The sequence below is a fragment of the Falco naumanni genome, chromosome 9 (genome assembly GCF_017639655.2).
Source record: "Falco naumanni isolate bFalNau1 chromosome 9, bFalNau1.pat, whole genome shotgun sequence".
Lineage (NCBI taxonomy): Eukaryota > Metazoa > Chordata > Aves > Falconiformes > Falconidae > Falco > Falco naumanni.
The window spans coordinates 33,307,569-33,323,868 of record NC_054062.1 but is presented as its reverse complement, the minus strand read 5'-3'; the positions used below and the strand labels follow the sequence as shown (position 1 = coordinate 33,323,868).

General features: G+C 39.4%; 1 protein-coding gene across 1 annotated transcript in view; it reads left to right on the top strand.

Annotated features, from left to right (window-relative positions):
* Nucleotides 1-16,300, top strand: part of IPMK (inositol polyphosphate multikinase) — a 40,392-nt gene that overhangs the window by 13,549 nt on the left and 10,543 nt on the right. The window contains exons 3-4 of the mRNA XM_040605376.1: nt 8,064-8,160; nt 14,849-15,021. Of these exons, the coding sequence (XP_040461310.1) occupies nt 8,064-8,160; nt 14,849-15,021 (270 nt within the window). The remainder of the gene's footprint in view (nt 1-8,063; nt 8,161-14,848; nt 15,022-16,300) is intronic.

The window sequence follows — 16,300 nt, the reverse complement described above, 5'->3', positions numbered from 1 at the left end:
TAGCAGGTTTGGGAAGCAACAGCCAATGTGCTTGTGCAGCAGATAAGTTAGTGAAAGGAAGATGTGGGCTCATAGCTGATTCTGTAACTTAGTTTTACACAGTCAAATGTATAGATGGGACCCTAAAGAGTTACTTATTCAAAGCAAACAAAAAAATAACTCTAGTTATTACAAACCAGCTATTTTGATGTTAGCGTATGTTCTCTAACAACTGAAAACCACTCTACTTGGGTAGAAAACATCAGAATAGCTTTTGGGCTGTTATTTTTGATCGTCATGGAAGGAGCCATTGCATACTTCTCCAGAATCATAAGCCATCATGTAAAATTCCTGTTAGAAGGTACCATTCTTCTGTCTGTTTAAAAAAAGTTAATAAAAATAGTAAAATGAAGAGGTTATTACTAGCTGCCTGTCTCTTGGCAAGTGTTCTCATGGCAAAGTAGAGCTCGTGCTGGCAGAGGAGCTTTTGATGTAGAAACTGAGACTACAAATCTGATGTAACATTTGCAGGGTAGTCTTTGAAATGATTATTTTGGATACCTGGCTGCAGGTGGGAGTTGAGTATTCTGGAGTAAGGGGTAGGGTATACTAGAAGACGGTAAAATACATAGTTGCTGTTAAAATGCAAATAATTTAGATGAACAAAATTGTCAAAATTAAGGGGAGCCCAAACAGGTGTTCTTTAAAGGAAGGTATTGACATGATTATTTTTTTTCAGGGGTATTGATGGTAGATGTACTTAAATGGCAGTTTCAGTGGAGTGCCTTGACCTGGTAATGAGGCAGTAAGCCAACTCAGGGTGCTCAGCAGGCTGCAGGACCAGCTGGATGCTGACACTGCCGCAGAGAAGTGGATGAAAATGTGTGTCAGACTATGGTAGCCCTGGCTCTTACTTAATTACCGTGAAGCTGCACCTTTAGGCTAATGCTGCAGTAAATTCTTTGTGAGGGCTGCCTTTTGCAGTATTAGGAAAAAACCAACCCAACATATGTCTGTCAGGACTTGGTTCCCCTTTCTGTCTCTTTGAAATGTAAAATTAAATTTTGCCTGTTTAACTGCTTCAGGGTTCCTCCCTCCCTTTGTTCTCTGTTGCTCCCTAGGTTGGATCTTCAGCTGTTATCAGATGGCTTTCCAGAAACAAAGGGTAATGCTTATTAATGTTCTCAGAAAGTGGGGCAGTCATACTGGCTTATTTACCCTTTTGTCCTACTGTTCCGCCATATCACTTTCAGTGATAATTTAAGCTTGAACTCTGGAATAGTTGGTGTTGCTTAAAATACAATATCTTGGAGCAGAAAATTTGTATGAAAAGACTCTTGTTGTTGTCTTTGTTCAACTTGCTTTTGCAACTGTGAGGATTTGGGTATGTCAAGGTGCTGGTTTCAAACCAGGTCCATGTCTTCCCTTAAAATGCTAAATAGTATTCATGTTGCACAACTTAGTGCATTGCAGTAATAGAGCTGTTTTTTGGCACAAGAGTTGTAAAGATAGATGAGAAAACTGGTTGTACCTTCAAGGGAGGAGTGACTTGGCTTTTTGTCTTGAAATTTGCTGGATCTCTCTGGCTGCTGGTAGCTTGAGTTTTTGCAGTGGGTAATTTCAGGACAGCGTCACCTCAGCTCTGTTGGTAAGTGTTGTCAAACTAAGAAGGAAGAGTAAGTAAGAATCGGACAAGTGTGTTAAAATTGAAACTTCCTTATCAGGTGACCAATGGTAGTATGTCTTAACCACTTTTTGTTAGGCTATCCTCTCTTTATTTTGGCCTCTAGTGGAGAGTACCTAATGTGGACTCTATTTCAGTCTGTCATATACGCACGTTGACATAACTGAACCAAAGGAACGTAGATTCTGGAGTGGAGACCTTGATGTGTGATTTGCCATGTACTTTTGAATTACACTCATGGAAGAGTCTGGTAACCTCCTTAGGACACTGCTTAACAGGTGTTTGTGCTGTTGATGTAAATACAAACACCTATGTTTCCCTGTCTATGTTCTTAAAGAGTTTTGGGTTTTTTTGTTTTTTGGGTTTGTTTTTTTTGTTTTTTTTATAAGAAAAAGATGAATTGGATAGTGGTGCCTGAGGGGTCAGGCTTTGCACATTCTGAAGGAAAAATTCTTTGACTTCAAAGAGCTTTCAAGTTCATTAAGACTCTGGCTTCTATGCAGTTGAAGATCAATGTAACATCTGATTGTGTTAGTGAGTTGTGAACCTAGGAGAGACTGAAGGGCAAGAGGAAGCTCACTTGTGTGGCAAGTGATTTGTGATGAAACATGATCTTTAATTTTGCAATTTGACCGAGAAGGTCCTGAGGGCCCACCAGCCTGCTCAGCTCGGTGGCTTGCAGCAATTGTAGGCATGTGTGGGGAAATTATTTAAACTTGCTTTATTGTTAATCTTTAGTTGCCCAGGAATCGTGTGGAATGAAAGATGAGATGAGAGTTTGCTGTCTTGTGAAGAAGGAAACAACCTTTTTCTGCTTGTGATGGGGTAGGGTTGTGTGCCTGCTGATGTCTTTCCAACTACATTACTGTCTTGCCTCTGTAGTAAGTGGTTATTGGCAAGAAAGAGTGACTGGATGATCTGTCTCTACCCAACTTAACTCTGACTGTTTCAGAGTGACTTGCTGCATATGGTGTCTGTGGCTTTTCACTCATGGCTCCACTGTGGTATTTGTTCAGCATTGCTCTGGTGGCTGTCTGACTGATGCCTTTTGGTTTCTTCTGTCTGCTGAAGTTTTGAAGCTCTGCCACATCCGCAGAAATGGGTCAGGGTTTGCTTTGCCTCTTGTAAAGATGATTCCATGCCTGGGGCTGCAAATCTTGCTAGGGTCAGCCTAAATTTGACTATATAAAACACGTGGAAGTGGATGAAATAAGACATACTGTTTTTTTGGCATTGCTAGAGAATGACTGGTTGGTAAACATGACCAAATAAGTATCTCTTCAGGAGATTTCTGAAGCTTATTCCACATCCTTCTTTTTTTTTTTTTTTTTTTGGAAGGTGAGATGGCTAACTCCTAGCTATTTATTTTTTTTCCTGGAAGAAGGATTTGATTGTCACAAGTGTGCACCATTCTTAATTGAAAATCCACTTAGGTGATCAAATTGTGGTAATATATCCTGATTTGTTTGAAGCTTTTTTTTGTCTTTCTGTAGGCATCTTCAGTGAGAATACTGATGACAATCTCACGTATAGTACAGCTATATATTAGATAGTAAAATAAGCAATTCAATCTAATAGCATTTAGTGTAATGGCATTAACAAATATTTAACTTCTGGAATTACTCTGGTATCAGATACTTGGAATTTGAGCAGAGCTGGCTCCAGTCATATTTGTGGAAACAAATACTGTGGATGCTTGCAAGTCAAACTGTGATGGTACTACTTAGAAAACGATGCAAGGGCTGAGTTGTAAAGCCAAGCAGATAGGAATTGCTAGAATCACAGCTGCTGTTTCAGCCTGGTTTTTTGGCCCTTGTACTTACCTGGTGTAACTGGGTGATGTAGGAGCCCAGAGGGAAATGCACTGTGTACTCAAGTAATTAAAGTTTGTAACATAATGCATACACATTGGGAGACAGAATTAAGATTGCACTATCACCTGTACATCTTGCATTTGCTACTGAGTGCGTGACTAATGAACTGCTCCCCACCCCCCCCAGAACCCCCAAAAAAGCATTTGGGAACTGAACTCCGGCTGATGCTGGCAGCTGGCTGTGTATGCTGACACTCTGCAAGCTGTAGTGCTACTGCCTTTAGGGACAGTTTATGATGGCTGGCAACAAGAAAAGATAATGCTTCAGACTGACATGCTTAATCTGGTGTTTAAAGCTTCCTACTCAAATAGCTTTAAAATACATGCAAACTTAAAATACATATTCTTCTAAATCAACTCCTAACGTACTTGAGAAGATTCTCTTTAGACTACATGTCAGTCAAGGTGGTATTTGTTCATCCAGACAATTAAAGGCGGGTCTGTACTGCCAGAACTAGTTTCCTGCTGAAATTCAAACATTTGTTTTACCCTCCCTTTGTTGTTTATGTGATTAGCGAGTCTTTAGAAAACAAGAAAACCTGAATGTCATGAATAAGGAAAAGAGCATTCCCATTCTCCCAAGCAGCCTCTGTTTGCATTAAAAAACAGATGAATCTGTTTGGATCAGACTTAACAAAACAAACAGAGCGTACTTTGGATTAAAAACTAAGGGATGGTAAATTTGCCTCGGAATTAAAAAGTCCCAAGTAACTGGAAATTATGACTTCATGGTGCCTATTAGACTATCTGAGCTGCCACAGGACATATCTGGGACATATTCTTCCTATGAGTTCGTTGCTGTAATTTGTAATGGTCATGTTGTAGTCTTCCAAATGTCAGCATCCTGTTTACTTGCTTTTAAGCCCAACAGTTATTAAATTTAATGTCTCCAGTTTGTGCTTTTGGAAGAATGTAGCCTGTGATACGTCGAATGGATACCTCCCCTGGCTGAGCTGTCACTGATTGTTCTGCAGTTCTTGATTTGTTGGATGGAGATGTTAAATACAGTTACTAGTAAAGCAGAAATAACTTAGATTTGTCAGTCTGTGCTGGAAAAGTGGACCTGTTGTTACATTAAAAAAAAAAAAAATGGGGCTGCTTGAAATTAAATTGGAATGTTGCCAATATAAGCAAAAATATAATGGCTTATTTCTAAAGGTTGTTCTGGGGTAAGTGCTAACTTGTCTCCTCCGTGAGTTTTCCAGCAATGTTGGTAGCGATACCTTTGGGGGCATAAGGTGCACAGTTAATTTTCTGTGTAATTTTAGGGATGGTTTTGTCATGTATAGATTTATATTTGGCATTCTGAATGATGCCTGAATATGTAGCTTGCTACCGGGTTGTATGGAATGAGAAGTGCCCGTGGCATGGGTGCCATTTGCAAGGTCCTTCTCTAAGGAGCAGAAGGGGTTCTCTCCTGCACAGAAATAAGTGTAATTCCTGAAATGCCTGGGTTTGTTGCTTTGCCCACACCAGATGACTTCCTCTGATCTTTATTAACTGAGTGCTTATTCTTGTTTGACATGCAGCTACATTACTGGCTGAGACTGAGGTCTATATTAAAGTCAAATAAGTGCTTTGTGTATGTTATGTCAAACTTATGAGGGGAGTTTATTACTGTTTCTGGGAGCAAGATAACTTCTTGAGAGACAGAAATAATGCACTTAGTTCTGTTATGCTGAAGTAATGATACTAAACAATGTATTACTGTGAGTTTTGTCTCAGTTAAAAATGTCTTGCATCAGTGTATTAAAGGATAGACTACTTGGAAGATACCATTCCTGGAGCTCTTTTCCTCATTTGGCCTTGACGTTGGCCTATTACACTGCATTATAAATTACCTGACTATCTTTTTTGTATCCTACTATTTGAAATACGCAGGAGCACACTTGTAGGTAGTTGCAAAGTTGCTAAGTTCAATTGCCTAATGTTTGTGATTAAAGTCAAAGCAAATGTAGTGACTTAAAAACATGGGAGTGGTCTCCTGACATGTCACTTTGTCAGAACCTTATGGCCAGTAAGTTAAGCAAATGAGTTCTGATTATGTTTGCCTGTTTTTTTCAGCTGCATTCAGTGTTTCTTCTCCTTGTCTGTTGCACTTAATGCTTCCATCTCTCTCTTTTGTCCTGTCCCAAGTACATATATATGTTCCCCTGTAAAGGCTGTGATAATGCATGATGGTTGCTGCCTCTCAGATCTGCATAAATTCACCTGGGAAAATAGTATTTGTGCTGGGTGCAATGCAATTCCCTGTCTTAGCTATGAGGTGCTATGATAGTAAACTACCACAGTAAAAAAAAAAAAAATTGAGATTGTAGTACTTAGCTGAAAACACCCACAGCATGAAGTAAATCCACTGGTCAGTGCTTGGAGCCCTGGCCCAGAAACAGCTGTCTGTATGGTGGTGAGCAGTGAACTCTATTACAAAAGATAGTAGTGGATGGGTCTGTGCCTCAGCGTTTGCTTGGTGCTAATTTTTTTCTCTTCTCTCCCACCCTTAATTTTTTTTTTTCTAAGTTAGTAAGATCAAGCTACATTGCAGTCTTCTGGTGAAAACACTTGTCTTCTGCTGGCAACATCTGAGGCTCAGCAAAGAAATGTTGCTTAAATGAAAATAAACAACAGTGACTGATCCCAGGGACAAGCAAGGTTTTTTGTCTTGGGGCACAAGTGTATCAGCATACCAGCTTGTGTTAACTTGGAGGAAAAATAGCCCTAGACCTGTAGTCCTCAGGGCCTGTCGAACCGGGGCCTGTGAAAAGAGATCAGTGCCCTGTGCTTGGTAAGATAAACACCCAGCAACTTTTGTATGCTTAAGCTTAAGATAGCGACAGTAGTGGTAGAGGGTGTGGTGGTAGGTGTACGTCAGTGTTTTGCATCACCCTGTGGATGTATTTGTGTAGTTTGAGCTTTGAGGATTCAGCCTTCTCCTTAAGGTCTTTAAAATGGGGCTTAAACCATAAGCTAGTTAAAGGAATGTGTCAAATTGAATTATTTAGCATAAAGTCAGTGTGGATTTGGTTTTATCACCACCTTGTCGCTGCCCAGTACAGTGCTGGCATAAAGGTGTTAGAATTGTGGCTGGTACAAGCCCAGGAGAGGGTTTTAAACGTACCTAAAGGCTGTGGAACACGGGTGCATTTGAAGCACGCTGGTGATCTGAGTTTGCCCATTTGAGATTTCTGTGATGAAAACTAAATGTAGCAGAAACCCGCGCTGACTAATTTTAACATTCTGCTGCTGCATGCGGCTCTGTCTAGAGTTACGTGGCATCGGTGGTCATAGCTGAGGCTTGCCTTGATGCTTTAAAATAGTAGCTAGACTTCAGGTCTGGGGTTTTTTTCCCTCCCGAGGTGTATTAATATTACAACACTAAAGGCATGTATTTTGTGATACGTACATTTTGTAGTTTCTGTTGCAAGATACTCTCCCACCATGGTTAAATGTGGATCTCGGTGCAATGAGCTGAGCTAACTGCAGAGCTCTGTTAACACCTTAAATAATGTTTTACGTTGCTTCTGACTGCACTCCTGTGCATTGCGTGCTGAAGTAAAAGCAAAATTACCGGCTTGCCCTAGTCACTCCTGTGCAGCGCCTGTGGTATTGCTGTGCAGCTGCTGCGGAGTTGAGGGACAGGACATGAGTGATACGGTCAGAAGTAGGGTAGGTGCAAGGGGGTTGGGATGGGATGGTTCCTACATGCAATAATAATCATTGTAACCTGTGCTTGTGTGGATATAGATCTTTTGGTCTGCAAAGCCTGCTGAACCATCCTATAGGCTATCGCCTACGCCTGTAACTAGATCTTCGGGCAGAGTGGGGGGAATCTGGTCAAGGGGATGGTTTTAAATCCTCTTAGCAACACCGCTGCAAACTGGTGACAGTCATGTGATCCCATAGCAGATAGTATCCAAGGCTTCATTTGAACCCTGCAAAGAACTACTCCTTCAGGAATATAAACCAGCTGCTGTTCCCAATCTGTTGTTTTTCTCACGGAAGTTGAAAAGAATGTTGAAAACAGTAAAGCAAATAAAAAAAAATTATATTTTATTTGTGCATTGTTTGTGTAATGTAGTTACAGAATGAGTTGTTTTGGAGGAAATGAGGAAGTACTATCCGGTCTGAGCTTTTTTTATACTTTACCTGATACAGCTTAAAAAGCTTTGGGAATATGATGCAGTGTAGTAATCCTGTACAATCTTGGATCCAGGATGGAAGAACACCCATGTTGCTAAATAGGCTTGATGCTAACAACTATAGTTTAGATTTTTATTCAAGGTAAGATGTAAATTATTCTTAGAGTTGATGCATCTTTTCCACTTTTAAAATTTGAAAGAAAGGATACCATTTATTTATGTTGGACTATGATAATTATAATCTTTATCTTGTGTGGCTTTTAAATGTGAAGTAGAAATCTTAAACATATGAAAACAAAGACTATAGGAAATTACAGTTATGGGACAATTGGAAGTATAAAATGAATGTTCTAAACTGATGATCTCTCCACCCCTCCCTAATGTATTTCAGGTTTATGACTCCAACTGTTGCGACAGCATTCTTCTGGAGCTGCGGGAATATCTGCCAAAATACTTCGGTGTCTGGTCACCACCTACTGCACCAAATGGTACTGTTCTAATTTTATCTGTTAATCCAAACCTCCCAGAAAAATCTTCTGGAGACTGATTTTTGGCAGTTGCGAGCTCTGTGGGACTTTTTTTGGTTTTAGGTTTTTTTGTTGTTTTTGTTGTGTAACCCACTGGCGTTCCCTCCCCTGTTCTAGTTTGCAGTCCTCTGACTGGATTAGTTTTTTGGAGCCTTTCCTCCCAGGGCAGATGGGACATGGCTGTTGGTATGGCAAATGTTTCCTGAGTTGCTGGATCTGATGCATATTGCCCTGGAGCTGCTGCCTCTGTCTGGGTCATGCTGGAGGAGTGGGCTGGTTGCATTTTTATGTCTGGTCAGGCCATCAAAGCAAGAGGCAGGTGCTGAGTGGGTGTGTAAGGAAGAAAAAAAAAAAAAAAAAAAAGGATAGGTTGGGGCCTAAGGGGAGGCATTCAAACTGGAATCTGCTGCTGGATCTCCAGAGGTTGGATCCCATTGTTATGCTGTATCATGCAAAGCAGGTACTGGTGAAGCTGGGGAGCTCTGCTTGTCACCCTCTGTTACTGCTTTGAATGGAACAAAGCTCTGCTATCTTAACTTTGTGTTTGTATAACATGTTAGGAGTCAGGAAGAAAAAGATATTTTGGGGGAGCAATTGGATTTTGAGACAAAAGAGATATTACTGATGTATTTAAAACAGAAACTAGTTTTTCTTCTGAGGACTTCTCTTATACTGGGGAATTGGAGCTTCTGGAACATACAGAAACAAAAGGATGACTCTGAATGTATTTAAATACATGGGCACCAAAACTACTTGCTGTGCTCCTTTAATGTAGCTGTCTTCTTATGCTGTCACTTGATAGACTTATTTTCAAAAGGGAGTAATAAAACAGCATCCAAAGACACTGTTTAAACTCTGCAGAAAGAAATGCAAGGAAGATTGTGGTAGTACCCAGCACTTTCTTGGCTCAGTTTTGCCTTCATGCTTTCATATCTGGCATTGACTCAAATAGCTGTACTGGAGCTATCTTTTTTCCTTCCTGTATAATTTTGTGTGTGTTGTGGAGCTCACTTAATGTCCCCTCCAAATTGGAAATCAATTTATTCTATTCATGGTATGATCTTAAGATCTAAAAATGTATGGTCTAGCCAAGATACAGTACTTGAACACATCCTGAGTTAACTTTGGGAATTCACTAGCACAGTGTGCCACGGGGCTGAATTTTGGCAGGTCTCCACCAGGAATCCACACATAGCCAGTAGGAACAACTGTTTAAAGGAAGAGTAACTTTCGATTTTGTTTGGTTTGCTTCTTGAAAAGACAATGCACAATCGGGAGTCCTCTTCATAGAAAGCTATGGCGGGAGTTCAAACAAAACACTGCATTGCCAACTCTGTTATCTGTAGTATTAATGAGTTTTGATTTCTATCAAGGCTACACAAATACATTGGAGATGGAGTTTAACAGAATGCACACATGCTGGGTACATCCAAAGGTGAGGAGGTAGTCATTCATGTTGGAAGTCATTGGTTGGTTAGCAGGTGTTTGCAAATGCATTTTGCTAATGCCAGGTGCAAAGGAAGACCCATGATGCATTTGTGTGTGTCTGTGCACCAGTGCTTGGCACCAGAGACTAAAAGAATTGGCAGTGTTGCATAAAAAATAGGAAAAGACTGCATAAAAAACAGGAAAAGAAATTTAGAAAAATAGGAAGAAGGGAAGTAACCACACAGAGCAAGGGACATAGAGAGACTATTTTGGGGAAACCATGGATGGGTTTGTTACCTGTCCGCCCAAATTAACTGTGGGTTAAGCTCTTGTTTGAATGATTGAACAGTATATTTAGCTGCTGTGGTGTGTCTTGGTGACATGAGATGAGAGAATCTTGACATTGGGAGCCTGACCTTTGTCAGTCCCTGCTTTACAGATTCTGGGGATGCAGCTCCATATAATCTCTGAGTAGTAAACCAAATAATTCCTTATTGTTCCTACATTGGGCATAGGTGACTTCTAAAAAAACAAATTCAATTAAACAATTACCAGTTACCAAACTGCTTGCTGCATGTTCTGAACTGTACCTATCTTAATTATTTAAGTGTGTGTGTGTGTAGGAGCAATGGCTTGCCTGGTTTGATAGGACAGTGTTCTTTTTTAATAAAAAGATTCCTTATTTATGAGATAGGGAAGAAGCAGGACTCCTTGGTAGAGTGGTGTTGCGTATGTGTAGCGTCATAGTTGTTATCTTGGGCACAGGGCTGAGTGAGTGAGTAGGTTCATACAGATACAGAGAGAATCACAGGCTTGTGGTAAGAAAAAAACCAAGAGTAACTTAATCTAGGACCACTCAGAACTTCATCTGTGACAGTCTCTGAGTTTCCATGTGATGGGTGACCAGGAGCTATGGTGGGTAAGTTGAAGAAGTCCAGGAGTTTATTTTCTTGGAGAAATACTTAGGGAGAAGCATCAGTCTTCTATGCTGAAAATGTAGATGAGTGGATGGAATTGCTAGCTAAAAGGGGTTAAATGTATTATGTGTAAATGAGGACATAGGAAGCATGACAGAAAAGATGGACTGATATTCACAGTATCGATAAAATATCAACGTTAAGAGGACAGTTATTTTACAAGTTGCATACCATACTACTGCACAGGGGATAGAGTTAGAGGTGGGTGACACTCCGTCTCCCTAAGCTAATCTAAAATTGGAGTGAGACAGTTTGGTTTGAAATTTGGGTTCACTGGCGTTGTGGGCATTGGGAGTTTATTAATGAAGTGGAAAAGTTGTTATAAAGATGTAGGAGCCATGTCGAGCTTTTTGTATCTCCTGCTGAGAGTTCTGATTTTTGCTGCCTACTTGTTGCCTCTGCATATTTATTTTTTTTTAAGTAACTTTACTGCTGCTCATTTCATACTGTACTCTTGATTTTTATTGCCTAAACTGAGAACAGGGTAGATAAATATAAGCCAGCTTCAAACCTTTCTTTTCTTCCCTTGTTGCTGGGAGTAACTGAGGCTTTCCCCTGCATATTCATATGTTTTGAGAGATGTCTTGTAAGTTATGAGAAGTCAGATGCTTCAAGTTATTTTGTCACTTCTGATTCCAGTGAGGACTGAATGCATCAGCATGTACGTGCTGAAGTCTGCAGTGGTTCATGTCACGCATACTTGCTGAATGAATGTTGGTGGTGTTGGTTTGTGTCCTTTGGGAGTGTAATAAAATATGTAAATAATAAGTGAAGCCACATCTTCCTGCCATCTTCCCTGCCCCTGAAAAACAGAAAGGGGGAGGGCAAGCCTCTGAGGAATGATTTGTTTAATTTCTTGAGACGTATAGTCAGGATTACCTACCAAAGCTAAGATGCAAAAATCCTTAAAATTATTTTCTCTGTAGGAGATTTTAATTTAACCTGGTTTTAGATGGCAAATGCATGATGTTCAGAAACACATTGCGTTAGCAGTGTGCTACATAATAGTTTAGAAAATCTGAACTGCTTGGAAAATGTGTTTTTTTCTTTAACAAAACAAGGAGAGGAAGGATAGTGTGCTAGTTATCTAGGCTGAGCTGCAGGCTTGTTGATGACCTTCAGAAGGACACTTGGGGGTCAAATCCTCAAAGACAATGAGAGCATCTGACTTCAAGGTGATATCTACCAATGTTTCCATCTGAAGCTTTGTTTGCCTTGGTCTTAATGCTTCCAGATACTGTAGGGGGAAACGTTGCAAGTTGGGGTGTGTTCTGATACTGTGGTTTTGGGGTCTCTTTCAGTAGCCTGTTGAACACAGTGCAAATAACTGAACAGTGCCAGGAAAAATGAAGCATAAAAACATGATGCATTTTTTTTTTTATGCTGTATTGAGGAAAAATAGCTTGGTGTAATGCTTTATCTGTGGTGGCGGCATTGCTTTCCCTGCAAGGACAAAAAGCTTTTTGAGAGTGGGAGTGTGCGTTGAACAGGTGTAACGTAATCTTAATTCTGAGCTTGCAGTTAGCTTATGAGGAAGATTTAAATAATAATTCTAGAAAGTGTGAGAGAGATGAGTCACTTATGAATAATTTACAGGCTTTGCCAAGTAATTAGTGTTTCCCATGGTTAGTGTTAGCTCCTAAGTTATTTTAATGCTTAGTTTTTTAAAAATAGTAATTGTTACACTTTTAGGTCAGTAAGAGATGATCTAGCTTAATAGATCTGAAATGGATGTGGAACTGAAAAGTGACAGATATTTAGAACTTCTAAATATTTGGGAGGTGTTGAATGTTGGTGCTCTATGCTTAGAAGAGGGATTTGGACCAGTGGGACAGAGGGTGGCAGATGACCACAGACACTCTACAAATGCCTTCAATGGAAAGAGCATGACAATCTTGTCCACTTGTTGTCTGACGGGAAGTATGCTAGGTTTTGGGAGACTTAAGTTCTTTTTAAGCTAGTTATTTTTATGGGCTCACTCTTTTTTGTGTTATATGTTTCACACTATACACAGTTAGATTTCAGGGTTGATAAAAATATTGCATCTAAACAATTTGTACAATTTGTGGCAACTTGCAATTTGTATAATTTTGGTTTTGTAACGGTTTGAGTCAGGAGGTGCTCACAACATAATCCAAAGCATTTTGGAGTTGGTGGTAAAGGAGTGCAGCCATTTTCTGAGATGTTTTTGTATTTCTTTCCCCACCTCCCATGGCATACCTTTGTCTCAGTGCTTTGAGAGCTAAGCACTGAAAAACTTGAATTTCATTTAGTTGTTTTCTGGATTGTTTTAGAGCGATGACACAAATCTATTGATTACAGTGATTGCTGTAATATGCAAAAAGGATTGAAGGGTGGTGTTTAGATTTTTACAATTTTTGTTTTAATAACAGATAGCTAACAGGTTGTATGGACTCCCTTGGATTTAGTAGCAATTCTTCAAAACCCCACAAAAGCTGTGTTAATATCTGACTGAATTAGATCAATGTATAAAAATTTCAAACAGATGACGTGGCACCTGCAGCTCAGGTGATGCTTTCCCTACTAGGAAGTGTATTCTCTATTTGTCCTGTTTTTCCTTAGGGATATCTAGTCAGCAAATACAGAGTATGTTTGCTGCCTGTGGCTTCTCAAAGTTAAGTATGAGTTATTTTAGCTGGGCATCCCTGCAGTTGCAGTTAACTGGTTTATGGGTGAGCTAGTCTATAATTAATCTCTGGATTGATTCTGTAGCCCAGAGGACATTGGAAAGGACTGTAAGCTGCAGTGAGTTAAGAGACTGGATTTTTATAAGTAGCGTATTAGTTTCACATGCTTTCCCGAGAATGACTTTAAATTAACAGTATGCTTAGTCTCATTTATACATAAAGCAGGCATCTAAGAATTAAATAAAACCTATTTCAGATTGATACATAAGTACTTTGGGGAATTGGGCATTTGATCGTGATGGTGTAAAAAGTGAAGCTTTAAGTAGGACTTAGTAAAGTAATAAAAGCGCCTCCTGCTTCTTACCCTTAAGAAAGTGTTTCTGCTTATTAAGTGGAAATGGAATATTGCTTGTGCCCTTTATCTTGACTTGTAACTGGTTTTGTTACCTGTCTGTACAGCAGACAAGTAACTTAAAACAAGCCACTGTCCCTCTTCTCTCTTTAAACTTGAATTCATTTTGCTTTCTTTGGCAATCTCATTTTAGGTTATGCTGCAGGAATGGGGAATACTACAATGGTTTTGTGTATTCAGATTGCCCTAAAGCCAAAGAATACACTGATGTAACAGGCTGTACTTGAAAGAAAACCAAACTTTAATGTGAAGTTTGTGGCTGATAACGGATGGATTTGCAGACACTGATGGGAAGAATGAGATGTGTGTTAATGCTGTGTCTTGTCTTGGTGTCTATTGTGTGCTGGCAAGTGCCGGAGATCTGTGCAACCTTGTCCAAGCAGAGCTGTCAGAGTCAAGCAGTTACTGAATCTTGTGTTTTTGCTGTGTTCTGGCAATCGGCACTGTAGATCATGGTGGTAATAATTTCTTGGGTGTACTGGAGAAAAGCATAAACCAGTTTGACCAGGGTTTAGATGGTCCTTTAAATCTTCAGGCACTCCAAGGGTTTGGAGTTTTTTGGTCCACCCACCCTCCCAAAGGAACTTCTGGAAACAGATGAAAGGCAGCCTGGGATTTGAGGATTGTTTTCCCCAAACGGTGCGCTGTGAGAAATGAGCACAGATGGGAGTAGGATAAAAAGAAAAGCAAGATGCATTTTGACCCCTGTGGTGTACAAGTCTGAAATTTTAATTTAATTTTTTTAATTAAACAAAGAAAAATTGCAGTTTTAATTCTAGCCCTTTCACACACAGAAAGAGAACGCAGTCTCCACTGCAAAACTGGCCATGTAGTAACCTGCTTTTGTATGTGCTTATTAATGCTATTTGAAGTATGTTAATGGCATAATAAAAGCTACTCATTCATTTCATCTGAGCAATGATTTGAATTTGAGTGCTAGGTTAGCACACTTTAATTGTACACAATTTTCTAAACAATAAGGCATTTAGAACTTAATGCCAAGAGAATTTGTGGGTGTCAATGACCATGATATTTAGTCTGTGTTCGGAGGCAAATTTGACTTTTAAAGAACTCATATGATGTTAAGCCATGAACTAGTCTCCTTCCTCCACAGAAGCTCAGCAGAAATTATATAATTATTTTGCTTTGACCCACTGTTTATGAAAGTTTTGTCTTTTTAACAGATACGTATCTAAAACTGGAAGATGTGACCCGTAAGTTTAATAAGCCTTGCATAATGGATGTAAAAATAGGTCAGAAAAGTTATGATCCATATGCTTCAGCTGAGAAGATACAGCAGCAGGTCAGCAAGTACCCGCTGATGGAAGAGATTGGCTTTTTGGTTCTTGGCATGAGGGTAAGAACATGTTTTGTTTTCAAATTCAGCTTATGCTCTGGCCTGTTGTCCCACACCACGTAGAGCAGGTAGTAGGGGTTTGGGTTTGTTTTGGTTTGGGTTTTTTTGGTGGTTTGGGTTTTGGTGTGTGTTTTGGTTGTTTTTTGTTTTTTGTTTGTTTGTTTTTTTTTTTTTTAGCAAATGACAATCCTCTGGAGTTCTGTGTAAATAAAATGTTACCTGAATATGTTGGTAGTATTGGTATCAAGTGTTGTGTGAAATATGTTCCAAAAGACTACTCTTGTTCACAGCAGGTGTTTAACTTGGCTGTGTCCCTCCTGGGAATCTGTTTGCAACCTCGGTTCTGTATGCGTGTACAAGAAAGGGGTTGGGACTTTTAAACTGAATGTAGCTGCAGTTAATTCTTCTTGCATAGCAAATATTTCTATTTATAATTTTTTTGTTTTACTTTTAGGCTTATAGCAGAGTGTTATGTACTGAACCAGTCTTTGTAATAATGATAAATTGTCTCCAAATTTTTCATGTTGATTTAAAAAAAATAATTTTAAAATGTAATTTTTCTATTTAGCGAAGAGTAAGTTAGCTTTGACAAATGATGCATGTAGCTAGAAATAGCTGCTTATGTTCTGCATTTAAAAAAGCTTTCCATCAGGAAAAAAACTCTTACGTTCTGGAGGAACAGCTCTCAGTTGAAGGTTGATTTCAGATGGATAAGCCCCTGCAGATGCCTGTACTAAATCTGTTACGTTTCCTTAAGTTAGGTGAGGAGAAAAATGGGAGATTCAGTATTTGTGTGTTGGCTACTCTATAACTTCAACATAAAGAAAAGCTGTCCAGAACATTTATGCATCAGAAGCAGAGGTGTTGATGTCAGTAATGAATTCCTGATGCAATGCATTTAAAGTAATTTTTTTCTGCTGTGATTGGCACAAGAATAATTTCCTTTTTGATATCAGATTTTTTTTTTCTTCCTTCTCATGTACACAAAGCCAGGGCTGCTTAAGCTCTGCATCAACAAGCATAAATGCTTGAAGACTTTTGATAAGCTTGCTCTTTGCTGTTAGATAGCAACAGCACACAGGTTGCATCATTGTTTGAAATAATTGTAATATCTCTGTAATGTTTTGTACTTAATTGCCTAGGCTCTCGGCCTTAACTCTGTCTTGAGATAAGCTTATACAGCTATAAATTATAGTGGTCATGAGCAGTAATTATGTAAGCTTATGAGAGAGAACGTGGGAGTCGAGTCAAAAAACAGTCAAACAGTTTAGATGGAGAA